The sequence below is a fragment of the Rhinolophus sinicus genome, linkage group LG04 (assembly GCF_036562045.2).
Source record: "Rhinolophus sinicus isolate RSC01 linkage group LG04, ASM3656204v1, whole genome shotgun sequence".
Taxonomy (NCBI): domain Eukaryota; kingdom Metazoa; phylum Chordata; class Mammalia; order Chiroptera; family Rhinolophidae; genus Rhinolophus; species Rhinolophus sinicus.
In genome coordinates this window covers 119,937,910-119,953,922 of record NC_133754.1, presented here as the reverse complement: position 1 = coordinate 119,953,922, position 16,013 = coordinate 119,937,910, and the positions used below count along the sequence as shown (strand labels likewise).

General features: G+C 36.8%; 1 protein-coding gene across 1 annotated transcript in view; it reads left to right on the top strand.

Moving 5' to 3' along the window:
• The window catches only part of IFT74 (intraflagellar transport 74), an 82,054-nt gene that overhangs the window by 36,139 nt on the left and 29,902 nt on the right, over positions 1–16,013 (top strand). Inside the window, exons 9-12 of the mRNA XM_074330295.1 lie at positions 1,556–1,694; positions 2,599–2,661; positions 13,301–13,444; positions 15,341–15,381. Coding sequence (XP_074186396.1) covers positions 1,556–1,694; positions 2,599–2,661; positions 13,301–13,444; positions 15,341–15,381 — 387 coding nt within the window. The remainder of the gene's footprint in view (positions 1–1,555; positions 1,695–2,598; positions 2,662–13,300; positions 13,445–15,340; positions 15,382–16,013) is intronic.

Sequence of the window (16,013 nt, the reverse complement as noted above, 5' to 3'; positions counted from 1 at the left end):
ATAAATTGTAGCAGCAGCAAACATTTGTTATACTATAGTAATTAAGCCTTAAAGGTAGACATCACTCCCTGTACTAAAGTGAGACAAAAATAAATAAAAATTCCAGGTTGTCTGTTTCATTATGTTCATTTATTTGGTTATTATGGTATGTTTTTAGGAAAATTTCTGAGTTTATTTTTATTCATTTATTTTTAAATTTATTGGGGTGGTATTGGTTAATAAAATTATATACGTTTCAAGGGTACATTTCTGTAATACATCATCTGTATATTGCATTGTGTGTTCACCCAAAGTGAAATCTCCCCCACATAGAAGAAAACGTAGGTACTAAAGTTATGGACCTTGGTCTCAGAGAGGATTTTGTGAATTTGACCTCAAAGGCAAAGGAGGTAAAAGCAAAAATAAATGAATGGAACCATATCAAACTTAAGAGCTTCTGCACAGCAAAAGAAACCATCAACAAAACAGAAGGCAACCAACCAAATGGGAGAGGATATTTAGCAAATTTCTGAGTTTCGATTATCTTAGAGTATGAGTGTATAAAAAGTGTGGGGCGATATGTGGGTCTGTTGGGCTTAGCTAGGAATTGGGAAAACTGTAGAAGTTAATATCTACACATGAAAGAGAATAAATAGTAAGATAATCATATTTTGAAACTTAAAATAGAAATTTATGATATTGGGACTAAAATTTATCTTCAAGAAAACTATATGTATATCTTGAAGTATTTACATGATAACTAGCATCTTACCTCTATTTTTTTCAGAATTTTTCTCTATTGATAATTGACCTTGCATAGATAATAAGTGGCACATCACTGGTATTTCTTGTGGTTATACGATAAAGCTTATTATTGTTTGTAATTAATTTCACTACTTTATATGATTATACTTGTAATGTTCCTCTTTTCTTTTTAGGGAAATTAACATTATTTTGCAGAGCTAAAATATAGTTGATAATTTGTGGAATACCTATTTTAATTAAAGCAGTAGATAAAAGAGAATTTAAGCAAAACATATTAATACAAAGCTATGAGTTTTTAAAATTCCACTGTAGGTCTCCCTACTACCAGTTTAGTCAGAACTGTGTTACTTTATATGCTTTACATAATAAGCCTCCATACAAGATTTCATTTAGTCAAAGAATTCTGTAGCTAAAAGATGTTTGAAAACCATTATTCTAAAATATAACTATCTTATTTGTCTTGGTATGGTAACAAAAAATGTAAATGCATCCTTATATGTACAGGCTTTAATGATTTTCCATGATAATTCTTCTGTTTTCTTATAAGAAAGTAAAATAAAATGGAAAGTAAGGAAATAGAAGCATTTGGGGGGGTTGCAAAGAGAAGGACGCAAAATAAGTCTGTGCTGATGAGGCCAAATTTTGTATAGGTCCAATAAAATTTTTTTGTACATCTGAAACGACTTTTAAATCATGAATTATGGTTGAATAAATTTAAGTACCCTATTTCATTGAAATCAGGACCTGAGTAAAATTAACTGATTTTTTTTCTCTTGATATGATAAGGAATATTGCATAATTTTGATTTCAGGAAGGAGAAACAAATTAGAAGTGTAGAAGAAGAAATTGAACAGGAAAAACAAGCAGCAGATGGCATTATCAAAAATATGTCTCCTGAAAAACAACTCGAGTACGTAGAGATGAAAACCACAAATGAGAAATTGTTGCAGGTAATACTCATCACTACTTTTTATACCAGGCATATAGCCATCTTGCTACCAAAAATACGGGCAGCAGCGGCATTCCCTGAGAGCTTGACTAGACCTGCTGCTGATCAGTCTTCACTTTTGGCAAGGTCCTCCCAGCATTCAATTGTGGTGGAGACTCAGATTTGCAAGTTAGTGTTCTTTCATGCCCAGGTGTCCCTTAACCAGTGACAGAGAATTAGTTCCCACAAATGCCAATAATGAAAGTAGTTTTACTTTGTCATATATTCCTTCATTGACAGTTCAATATAACTTATACTTTAGACAGGATGTGTAAGATACAATGAAACAGTGAAGAAAAAGTATTACAGAAATGCCAGAATGCTATCAAAATATAGTTAATCCTGCACAGTAATCAATGCTAAGGTCTTATCCCTAGGAGTGAGCCATGTAAATTGCTATATAGATCTTGGCCCTAAAAGAAATTAGGTACATGTTAAGTGTTCTTACTACAATAAAATAAAATTTAAAAATTAATTTTAAAAAAGGAATTAGGCAAAAGATAAGAAAACATGGTTAAAAAATCAAAATTAAAAATAACTTTAAACAATGACATCATCAATTTGAAGGGTTCTGATATTTAATATGATGACTACAGTGATATGATGATTCACTGTGAAAAGGTCTGGCTACCTTTACAAGCTTATAAAGTATTTTTAAAGGTGGATCATGGAAAAGGTTTTAGGAATAATGAAAGAAGTTGGCAAAAATAGAAATAATGAATGTTAAATTCTAGTAAAATCACAAGGTACATGTTGAAGATATTTACAAAATTTATCACATCCATATTTGAAATGTTGAGAAGCAAAGAAACAAATTTATTCTTAATGTGACTTGCATATGTATTTCCTTTTCCCTTTCTTTTTAGGAGTTAGATACACTTCAACAGCAACTAGATTTACTGAGCATGAAAAAAGAGAGTCTGGAAGCTGTAAGTATAAAATCAAATAAGGGTTCCTATGTTACTCTGATACAAAAGATAATTCAGCTAAATGTATTTATGGAACTCATACAGGTATATATTTATTTAGCAATTCACTTACAGGAGTATAATAACTTTTTTCCATTCAGGACCATAAATATCCTAGTTGGGTAAAAAATTAGATTCAATTGTTGAGTACTTGCTGTGTACTAAAAAAGTCATTTGGTATGCTTGGAAACTCAAAATCTGGTGGTAATTTAAACACATAAACAAGAGACTAAAAAAAATATGAAGGGGAAGAGAGATCAGTTTATCACTCAAGATGTCAAAGCTTGCATTGATTTTCTTATTTGTTTATTTAAAGCAATTTTAATTCACAAACAGACCATGTTTGTAGTTAAAAAAAAATTTTAAGATGAAAGTAAAAGTTCCTGTTTTTTCCCCTTTTTCCAGACAGAACTACCCTTACATTTATTTATTTATTTTATGTTCACTGATGCAGGGTTTTTTTTTGTTGGTTTTTTTTTTTGTTTTTTCAGTTTCAGGTGCACAAAACAAAGTAATTTTAGACATTTATCATTTATATTCCTCATACTGTGTCAACCCCCCCATCCACTTTCCCTCTGACATCGCACACAACCGTTACATTTCCACTGCCTCTATTCCTAATGCTGTACTCCGCTTCTTGTAAGTATATTACTCTTACATTTATTGAGTGCTTACTGTGTGCTTTTTTGATTTCTTGACATTTATCACTAGCATTGTCATTTAATCTTCACAACAATCCTATAATCCTAACTTGGTTTTATTGTTGTGGATAAACCTCAAGTGGCATTCACACTTGCTATGCTGTCTGCAGGTTTCAGTTTTTTTCACCTAACATTCTCTCTCAAATATTTATTCACATCAGCTTTCATTATTTTTAAATTACCGCATTGCATTACACTGTATGACTATAACACAGCCTTATAGATGGATAGATTGTTTATGGTTTTTTGGGGTTATAAATAATGCTGCACTGAATACATACATTTTATGCTGTTACATGAGTATATCTTAAGGTAAATTTATTGCAGTGGGTCAGTTATTACACACTTTTAAATGTTGTGAGATACCAAGTTGCCTTCCAAAAAGATTGTTCCATTTTCTACTCCTTTCCCTAACATATGAGAGTGCCTGTTTTTACAGTGAGCATTATCCACCTTTTCCATTTTTGCTAGTTTAATGGGTAAAAATTACTATCTTGTTTTAATTTTCATTTATTTATGCGGGAAGTTGAGTGTCTCTTTATATGTACTTTTGGCCAATGTGTTTCTTTTTCTATGAACTACCTCTTCGTGTCTTTTGCATGTTAGTATACTGTCTATACCTCAGACTTTGCCTGCCTTTCCTTATCGCCTATGGATTCAGGTAGATATGATGATAAGATTAGTAACATTGTAGATTGACGAGATTGCTGTTACCTAGCTTGCAAAAAAAATTAGCTTGAGTATTTTATAATCATTCTTTGGGAAATTTGCTATAAAAAATGGTTTGCTTAAAAATATTAACTTGAGTGATGTCATAGGAATGGTGGCAGCGGGGCGCACTTTTTGAGTTCCCCAGATCTTACCAGAAACAGGACATTTATAACCCATTAAAGGACTCTGCTCATCACGCAGAACAGCTAAGAGACTCGTGCAAGGATTACTTGCAGGTGGGAAAATTGGGAGATCAGGGGAAGAGGGAAGGGAGCAGAGTGGAGACGTGGCCGACATCTGCGGCGGTGGGGACACGATCCACATCAGTGGCGGTGGAAACGCGGTACGCACCTGTGGCTGTGGGGACGGGGCCCACATCTGCGGCGGTGGAAACATGGCCCACATCTGCAGAGGTGGAAACGCCACCGGCACCTGCAGCTGCAGAGACGCAGGGGATCCCAGGACGGAACAGAGAACACAAAAGCCAGGAGGTGGGCTCTTTCCCTGCGTCCTATGGCTGATCTCTCCCAATGAGGGGGCAGCATATCCAGCATTTGAGGCAATAACCTCAGCTGATACCTCCAGTTAAGCCCTAGGCTGGACAAAGTACACAAACTCCATACCTGGGCCCCTCGCCTCGCCCTTCCAGAGACTTGAACTGGCCCCTGGACTGAGGAGCAGTGTCAGATTGCAGAGGAGCCTTGGTGCTCGGGCTCTGGGAAGACTGGCAGGCGGCTCTGGCCCAGGGAGGAGGCTGGGAGGAGTGTGGTTTTTACTGGGCTAGGAGAGAGGGAACTCCTCCGCCCCCAGCCACCACCTTTTCTGGCCTGCGGGAAGAGTGTGACACGGCTGGGCTGGGAGAGAGAAGACCCCTCCATCCCCAGCCCCCATCCTTTCCGGCCTGTCTAAGGCAGGGCAATTACAACTGCGGAGGCACTCCCAGGGATCAGCAGTAAGCGGCAGACACAGCTCCCAGCTTTCAGCAGCTCAGAAATCTCCCGCCTGCCATACACACACACACACACACGGAAGAAGTGCCCAAAGACTCAGGAGAACTGGACACAGGGCTGGTGGTGCTACTCTCAGTGTGCGTATGTGCAGGCAAGGACAGAAACTGCACTGGCTTTGTAAAAACTACCATCCAGACCCCTCAGCCTCATGCATGTAAATCTGCAGTCCCAACGTCATTCTGGGCACCAGGTGACCGGCTCTGCCTGCACAATACGCAAGGGACTCTTGGGTACAGCACAGGACAACTTGGAGATTACTTGGTGGGCTTAAGTCAAGACTGGCGCTGCTTTTTGTTTTGTTTTGTCTTTATATCTTTGATATCTTTGCCTGTGTTGAGTGGGGGTTGTTGGTTGTTTTTACATGTGAATGTATTTGATTTTCTCTTTGTTGTTGTTGTTATTGTGCTTGGTGATTTGCTTTGCTCTGAAATTGCCCTATCAGGGCCCAGCTTAAGAGGCACAAGATTCAACATACCCAGAGGCCAACTCCAGACCAAACCAGAGTACTACTGGGTTTGACCTACAAGTGACACACCCAGAGGGAATTCTCTACAGGCACAAGAACCCATAGAGGCCAAACCACATTTAAGCGGTCAACCTTCATGCAGCAGAACACCCTGCAGTGGGCAGAGCCAAGTCTCACAACTAGTCAGCCTAGGAGTTAACCCTACCTACTCATAAGGGAAAAGCAATTAAAGATCTTCTTTAACAGGACAATATACACAACACACGAGTCACCTTTGGAGCGCACACAGAGGAGAAGAACGAAGTAGTGCCCAAGTCAAATATAAAGGACACATACTATATAAGATAACCCAGGAAGAACTAAGAACTTTAGGGGATCTACCTAATACATCGAAGCAAACACAGAGAGTCAGCCAGAATGGGGAAACAAAGAAACATGTCCCAAATAAAAGAACAGAAGAAACCTCCAGAAATGGAACCTAATGAAACAGAGGTAACCAACCTATCAGAGACAGAGTTCAGAACACTGATGATAAGAATGTTTAAGGAGCTTAGAGACGACATCAAGAAGGATGTAGAAATCATAATGAACAACCAGTTAGAACTAAAGAACACAATTACTGAAATAAAGAACTCACTTGAAGGAATTAACAGCAGGTTAGATGAAGCAGAGGATCGAATCAGCGACTTAGAAGACAAGTTAGCAGAGATCACCCAAACAGAACAACAGAAAGAAAAAAGAATAAAAAACAATGAAGATGGTTTAAGAGACCTATGGGATAACATCAAGTGCAACAACATGCGCATCATAGGAATACCAGAAGGTGAAGAGAGGAAGCAAGGGATTGAGAACATATTTGAAGTAATAATGTCCGAAAACTTCCCTAACCTGATGAAGGAAACCAACATACAAGCCCAGGAAGTGCAGAGAGTTCCAACCAGGATAAACCCAAACAGGTCCACACCAAGACACATTATAGTTAAAATGGCAAAGGTTAAAGACAAAGAGAGAATCCTAAAAGCAGCAAGAGAAAGACAGAGGGTTACATACAAGGGAACTCCCATAAGACTATCAAATGACTTTTCTGCAGAAACATTGAAGGCCAGGAGGGAGTGGCAGGAGATACTCAAAGTGATGGAAAACAAAGGCCTACAACCTAGATTGCTTTATCCAGCAAGGCTATCATTTAAAGTTGATGGAGAGATAAAGAGCTTCCCAGAAAAGAATAAGCTAAAGGAATTTATTACCACCAAGCCAGCATTGCAAGAAATACTAAAAGGACTTCTGTAAATAGAAGAAAGATGAAAACAATCTAACTACAAATTTAAAAATGGCAATAACTATGTACCTATCAATAATCACTTTAAATGTAAATGGATTAAATGCTCCAATCAAGAGACATAGGGTGGCTGAGTGGATAAGAAAGCAAGACCCTTGTATATGCTGTATACAAGAGACTCACCTCAGATCAAAAGACACACACAGGCTGAAAGTGAAGGGTTGGAGTAAGATATTTCATGCAAATGGAAATGAGGAAAAAGCTGGAGTTGCAATACTTATTTCTGACAAAATAGACTTTAAAATGAAGAAAATATTAAAAGACAAAGATGGGCACTATATAATAATAAAGGGATCGATCCAACAAGAGGACATAACCATGGTAAACATCTATGCATCCAACATAGGAGCACCTAAATATATAAAACAGATATTGACTGACATAAAGACAGAGATCAACAGGGACACTATCATAGTAGGGGACTTCAACACACCTCTGACAGCAAGGGACTGGTCTTCCAGACAGAAAATCAATATGGAAACGACAGCCTTAAATGATACATTGGACCACTTGGATTTAATCGATATTTTCAGAGCATTTCACCGCAATGCTGCAGGATACACATTCTTCTCAAGCGCACATGGAACATTTTCCAAGATAGACCATATGTTAGGCCACAAAACAAGTCTTGATAAATTTAAGAAAATTGAAATCATACCAATTGTCTTCTCTGACCACAGTGCTATGAAATTAGAAATGAACTACAGGAAAAAAACTGGAAGACACACCAATTCATGGAGGCTGAATAACATGTTACTAAATAATGAATGGGTCAAGCAGGAAATCAAGGAAGAAATCAAAAGATATCTCGAGACAAACGGAAATGAAAATATGACTACCCAAAATCTATGGGATGCCGCAAAAGCAGTCCTAAGAGGGAAATTCATAGCATTGCAGGCCTACCTAAAGAAACAAGAACCATCACTAATCAACAGTTTATCTTCACACTTAAGGGATCTGGAAAAAGAACAGCAAAATAAGCCCAAAGGGAATACAAGGAAGGAGATAATAAAGATCAGAGTGGAAATAAATGAGATAGAAACCAGAAAAACAATACAAAAGATCAATGAATCCAAGAGTTGGTTCTTAGAGAAGATAAACAAAATTGACAAACCTTTAGCCAGACTCATTAAAAAAAAGAGAGGACCCAAATTAATAAATTCAGAAACGAAAGAGGAGAAGTGACAACAGACACCGCAGAAATGCAAAAAATGTTAAGAAATTACTATGAGCACTATATGCCAACATATTTGACAATCTGGAAGAAATGGACAATTTTCTAGAGGCATACAACCTTCCAAGGCTAACTCAAGAAGAAACAGAAAACCTGAATAGACTGATTACCACCAGGAAAATTGAATCAGTAATCAACAATCTCCCAACAAACAAAAGCCCTGGACCAGATGGCTTTACAGGTGAATTTTACAGAACGTTCAAAAAAGAATTATCACCTATTCTCCTCAAACTTGTCCAAAAAATCCAGAAGGAGGAAAGACTCCCAAACACTTTTTACGAGGCCACTATCACCCTGATCCCAAAATCAGACAAAGACACCACAAACAAAGAAAACTACAGGCTGATATCACGAATGAACATAGATGCAAAAATCCTCAACAAAATATTAGCAAACAGAATTCAGCAATACATTAAAAAGATCATACACCGTGACCAAGTGGGATTCATCCCTGGTATATAAGGGTGGTTCAACATCCGCAAATCAATTAATATGATACACCACATTAATAAAATGAAAAAAATCACATGATCATATCAATAGATGTAGAAAAAGCATTTGATAACATCCAGCAGCCATTTATGATAAAAACACTTAAGAAAGTGGGAATAGAGGGATCATATCTCAACATAATAAAGGTTATATATGATAAACCCACAGCTAACATCATACTCAATGGTGAAAAGCTAAAACCATTCCCCGTTAGGTCAGGAATAAGGCAAGGTTGCCCACTTTCTCCACTTCTATTCAACATAGTGCTGGAAGTTCTAGCCACAGCAATCAGACAAGAAAAAGAAATAAAAGGCATCCAAATCGGTAAGGAGGAAGTAAAATTGTCATTATATGCAGATGATATGATACTATATATAGAGAACCCTAAAGACTCCACCAAGAAACTATTAGAGCTGATAGATGAATTTAGTAAAGTAGCAGGATACAAAATTAATATTCAGAAATCAGTTGCATTTGTATATACCAATAATAAAACATCAGAAGGAGAAATTAAAAAAGCAATCCCATTTACAATTGCTCCAAAGACTATAAAATACCTGGGAATAAATTTAACCAAAGAAGTAAAAGATCTGTACTCAGAAGATTACAAGACCCTGAAGAAAGAAATGAAAGAAGATACAAATAGATGGAAACACATACCAGGTTCATGGATAGGAAGAATTAAAATAGTTAAAATGTCCATACTGCCTAAAGCAATATACATATTCAGTGCAATTCCTATCAAATTACCAACGACATTTTTCACAGAAATAGAACATATAATCCTAAAATTTATATGGGACCATAAATGACCCTGGATAGCCTCAGCAATCTTGAGAAATAAGAACAAAGTGGGAGGTATAACGATACCTGACATCAAATTATACTACAAGGCTACAGTAATCAAAACAGCATGGTACTGGCATAAAAACAGACACATAGATCAATGGAACAGAATAGAGAGTCCAGAAATAAATCCATGCCTATATGGCCATTTAATCTACGACAATGGAAGCAAGAATGTACGGTGGGGTAAAGACAGTCTATTCAATAAATGGTGCTGGGAAACCTGGACAGACACATGCAAAAAAATGAAGCTGGACCACCTCCTTACACCATATACAAAAATAAATTCAAAATGGCTTAAAGACTTAAATGTAAGATCTGAAACCATAAAATTCCTAGAAGAAAATAAAGGAAGAAACTTCACAGACATTACCCGGAGTAAGATTTTTACTGATATATCCCCTCGCGCAAGGGAAGTTAGAGAAAAAGTAAACATGTGGGATTATATCAAACTAAAAAGTTTTTTCACAGCAAAGGAAACCATCAGTAAAACAAAAAGGGATCCTACTGAATGGGAAAAGATATTTGCCAATGATATGTCTGATAAGGGGTTAATATCACAAATATATAAAAAACTCCCTCAACTCCAAAAAAACAAACAACCCAATTGAAAAATGGGCAGAGGACATGAAGAGACATTTTTCTAAAAAGGAACTACAGATGGCAAACAGACATATGAAGAAATGCTCAACCTCACTAACCATCAGAGAAATGCAAATAAAAACCACAATGAGATACCACCTCACCCCAGTCAAAATGGCTATCATCAATAAATCAACAAACAACAAGTGCTGGCGAGGATGTGGAGAAAAGGGAACGCTTGTGCACTGTTGGTGGGAATGCAGATTGGTGCAGCCACTATGGAAAACAGTATGGAGGTATCTCAAAAATCTGAAAATGGAACTACCTTATGATCCAGCAATCCCACTCCTAGGTATCTATCCGGAGAAATCCAAAACTCCAATTCAAAAATCTTTATGCACTCCTATGTTTATTGCAGCACTATACACAATAGCCAAGACATGGAAACAACCGAAATGCCCATCGGTAGATGACTGGATTAAGAAACTGTGGTACATTTATACAATGGAGTATTATGCAGCCATAAAGAAGAAAGAAATCTTACCATTTGCAACAACATGGATGGACCTAGAGAACATTATGTTAAGTGAAATAAGTCAGACAGAGAAAGACAAATACCATATGGTCTCACTTATATGTGGAATCTAAAGAAAAGAATAAGTGAATGAACTAATCAGAAACAGTTTTGGAGACACAGAAGAAAAACTGAGGGTTGATAGATGGACGGGGGGGTGGGGATAAAGGAGAAGGTGAGGGGATTAGAAAACAGTCAGTAACCACAAGATGGCCACGGGGTTTTGAAAATTAATTTGGGGAACGTAATCAATAATGTAAAGATTTTGTAGGGTATCCGATGGACACATGTCCCATCTGGGAGACCACCTCGTGGATGATTTAGATGCCTGATCTCTGCACTGTACACCTGAAGCTGAACAGTAATGAATGCCAACTCTAATTTTATATATATATATATATATATATATATATATATGTATGTATGTATGTATGTATGTATATGGTTACAGGAAGCAGAGTACAGCATTAGGAATAGAGACAGTGGAAATGTAATGGCTCTGTGTGATGTCAGAGGGATAGTGGATGGGGGGAGGGGGTTCACACAGTGTGAGGGATATGGATGATAAATGTGTAAGCATTGCTTTGTCTTGTGCACCTGAAACTAATAAAAAAAAAAATTTAACTTTTGTTTTTATATCAGATGGTCTATATGTGGGTACACATAATTTTTATTTTCTTGGATCTCTGTGGTAAGAGAAACATGTTTCAAGGAATAAGAACAATACTTAGTATTAACACAGCCAGCTTTCTCAATTCCTCAATATTTTTTTAGGGCATATGGAAGAGAGTCAAATGCTCTTGGCAAATTTAGTTTCCACAGGAAAAGGCGCAAGCTATAACCTTGGATTTAATGTTTGTATTGATGCCACTCTTCTTTGACATCAGCACATGTATGCCCAAAATAACAGGAATTTTAAATAATGTACAGGATTCTCAAACCAAGAAAGTGTTAAGTCACTAATTCTATTTAACTTTTCCCAGGTTCCTTGTATTTTTTTACTTGTTCTTCTAGAAAACATTATGTCAAATATCAATCAACTAGTATTTATTGAATATCTACCGTATGCTTACTATTGTGCAAGTATTATTACTTATTCAGTTCACAGGAGTTTAAAAAATCAGGTGAAGGATCAACATAAGCTTGAGTCTTCAGGAATAGTTTTATTGATGCAATTTGAACAAATCTATAGGATGATTAAGCAAAAGGAAGAGGAAGATATTATGAAAAGGGATACCTCAAAATATCTGCATTTCTTCTATCTGTATTTTATGGTCATGCCTTTTCACCTGTGGCTAATCCATTACTTGACTGGCATATGTAACCCTTTGCCCATGGACTTTTAAACATTTCCTGTTCACTTTTTTTTTTTTTTTTTTTTTTTTTTTAAGATTCCTTCTCTTTTGCTTTCAAAAAAAAAAATGTGGTCTTCCCTCTTAAAAATTTGATCTTGTTCATGATTTCAGATACCATCATTAACTTTTATTTCTGCTATCTTAGAAAAATTCTGTAAAACAGATACAATAGCACTATCTTACAGAGTTGCTTTGAGTATTAGAGATAGTGTATAAAGAAAATGGAGTACAGTTCCTGGCACAGACAGAACAAATGCTCAATCAGTAACAGCTTCAGATGTCCTTTTCTTCATCATCATCACCACCAACACCAATAACACCACCCCCACCTCTAGTTATTTTAGTCATCTAAGAAAATTATCACATCCCTTATTTTCTCTTTGTGAACAGCAGAACAGTAGTAAATACACAACAACTATTCTGCTTGTGTGTATTAGTTTCCTAGTGCTGTGGGGTGGTTTAAAACAGCAGAAATTTTCTCACAGTTCTGGAGGCTAGAAGTTAAAAACAAAATTTCACCAGAGCCAGGCTCCCTCTGAGACTCTGGATTCTCCTTCCCTGCTGGCTTCTGGTGGTGGCTGTCAGTCCTTGCTGTTCGTTCCTTGACTTACAACTGCGTCACTCCAATCTCGGCCTGTGTCATCACATGGCATTCTCTTTATGTGTCTCTGCCTGTATTTTTCGTCTTCCTTTAAGGGCACTAGTCATACTGGGTTAAGGTCCACCCTAATGACCTCATCTTAACTTGACTAAATCTGCAAAAACGCCATTTCCAAACTTGATCACATTCACAAGTATTGGAGATGAGGGCTTCAGTATATCTTGTTGGGGAATACAATTCAACCAATAACATTGTGGGAAAGCATATATATGACCTATTCAGGGAAAAATATTTTCCCTCCAGAGATCAGTTCTTTGGTTTTTGAATTGGATATTGTGGTTTAAGTTGTATTTACATTGTGACTCTTTATTATCTCCCCATTGCCCTTATCTTTTTTCAGGTGTTATATTTAGAAAATAAAATAAGGGTACCATCTTCTTGTGAATCTTAGACTGAAAATAGCTTATGAAAGTATACAGAGATTTATTTTTATTCTTCCAGTTTAGAAATGTGCTTCATAGCATTCTTGAATACTGTAGATACTTGAGAGTGTTAATTAAAGATGCTGGTGGTTTAAATTTGTCCTTATTCTTATGAATATTTGTTTGAAAATACATATTTTCAAATATTCTTATTTGAAAATAATTTTTGATAAAATAATAAATTTTTCCTTTTTTTGTTCACTTTAGGAAATAGCACACTCCCAGATAAAGCAGGAGGCTGTATTGCTGTATGAAAAGCTTTATGAGTTAGAGACCCATCGAGATCAAATGACTGCAGAAGATAAAAGTGTGGGCTCCCCAATGGAAGAGAGAGAGAGATTGCTTAAGCAGGTAGCAAAAACAAACATACTCATTTTAATATATCAGGATTTGGTAAATGTGTTGATTTATTTAAGGCATATAAATAGAGCAGAAATCATTAAGTTTATTGTCTTAAAAAACTGAAAAGTGAGCTTCACCTAAATTGATATCAACTACTTGACCAAGAAAATCTAGGTAAAAGTGATTTCTCACAAACTTTTTTGACATAAATCCTAATTTTATATGGTCTTCATGCATATTTTGGCCATTTTTTTTCGTGTTTTGGATTCTTATAAGAAAAACTTGAAAATCTTCTTTATTGGTCAGTAAATAATTAGATAATCTTATTAAAGATCTGTTCCATTATTTGTTTTGGGCTTTGTATTTGGAAAATGAAGTGCCCCAAGGCTAAATGCTTTTTTTTTGTGGTTGTTATTTTCAGTGCTTTCATGAAGTGAATGGAATTAAAATGTCCTATTAAGTCACAACACGTCACAAGATCATGTCATACGTATTCAGTAGCTTTCTTAAAACCCCAAGGCTGGCTTTAATTTAGTACTAAGTTATAATTAGCCTATTATTTATCCTGAGACTCCATAACTGTAGGGCCCTTAGGAGAACTACATGTAGGTATATTTGAAACAGCTCTAGTCAAGAGCCTACAAATTAGATTTTTGTGGTCTTAGATTGAAACCAGTGTGTTTGGAAGAAACTTAGGGATCAAGTAATGAGATATTTAAGTATTTGGATCATTCCAGAAAGGTATTAAAATCTAGAATCACTGAAGTTTCTTGGAAAGAGATCATTGGAGGCAGGGGAGGGGTGATCTTGGAATAGGATTGCCAGATACAATACGGAACGACTAGTTAAATTTCAGATAAGCGAAGAATTATCTTTTAGAATAAGTATGTAAATATAAGGATAAGTGGGCCGACCTGGTGGCTCAGGCGGTTGGAGCTCCATGCTCCTAACTCCAAAGGCTGCTGGTTCGATTCCCACATGGGCCAGTGGGCTCTCAACCACAAGGTTGTCAGTTCGATTCCTCGACTCCCACAAGGGATGGTGGGCTGCACCCCCTGCAACTAAGATTGAACACAGCACCTTGAGCTGAGCTGCCTCCAGATGGTTCAGTTGGTTGGCGCGCAGGCTCTCAACCACAGGGTTGCCAGTTCAGTTCCTCGACTCCCTCAAGGGATGGTGGGCTGCGCCCCCTGCAACTAAGATTGAACTCCGCACCTTGAGCTGAGCTTCTGCTGAGCTCCCGGATGGCTCTGTTGGTTGGAGTGCATCCTCTCAACCACAAGGTTGCCAGTTCAACTCCCTCCAGGGAATGGTGGACTGCACCCCCTGCAACTAACAACGGCAACTGGACCTACAGCTGAGCTGCGCCCTCCACAACTAAGATTGAAAGGACAACTTGACTTGGAAAAAGTCCTGTTCCCCTTCCCCAATAAAATCTTTAAAAAAATAAAAATAAAAAATAAGGATAAGTATATTTCAAATATTCCATAGTCTATACGTACCTTAAAGGTTATTTATTGTTTATCTGAAATTCACATGTAACAGGATTGCTAAATCTGTTAACCCTACTTTGTCTGTTGGATTTGGGGCCACAGGGTAGAGACAGTCTCAGAAATCACAGATATTTATGTAAACTGATTCAGGCCTCAAGATGTGTTAACCTCATGGTGCCTTGTGTGTTGGTATGGAAATATCAGTCACCATCCTTCCTTTGAGGATGAAAGAAAAATTTGTGAATAATTCTTTAGTTGTATTCCTTTTAACTTAAAGGTTGAATTTTAAGAGGTTTCAAGACAGAGATGAGATTTGACATTTTAGTACAACATACCTTGAAGGAATTTCTCTTTAAGATAGCCTAACAATGAGTAATTCTTCAATACTATTTTCTTTTTTATGCCTTTATAGGTTAAAGAAGATAATCAGGAAATAGCCAGCATGGAGCGACAGTAAGTACATTTATACTAGGATGTTTTACATCCTTTTCTCATTGTAAATGTACCAGAGGTGCATATTGTTACAGTAAGTTTTCAGTGGTTCACATTGATAATATGGATGCCACAGTCAATCTTATTTTCAACTACATACCATACAATTCACATATTTAAAGTGCGCAGTTCAGAGATTTTTAGTATATTCACAGAGTTGTGCAACTATCACCTTAGTCAATTTTAGGTCAGTTCAGTCACCCCCCCAGCCCTTACACCCCCCCTTACCTTTTAACCATCACTGCTTTCATCCTCCCATCCCAGCCCTAGATAGCCACTCTTGTTTTATGTCTCTGTAGACTGGCCTATCCTGGACATTTCATGTAAATGGAATCATATAACATGTGGTTATATATGGCTGAAGTCTTGAACTTTTCAAAGTTCATGTGTGTTGTATTTCATTTCTTTTTATTGCCAGCTAATATTCCATTATGTGGATATATCATATTTATCTGTTCATCCATTGGTGGACATTTAGATTGTTTCCTTTTTTTTTTTTTGGCTATGATGGATGATGCTGGTATGATATTCATGTACAAGTTTTTGTGTGGACATATGTTTTTACTTCTCTTGGGTATATACCTAGGAGTAGA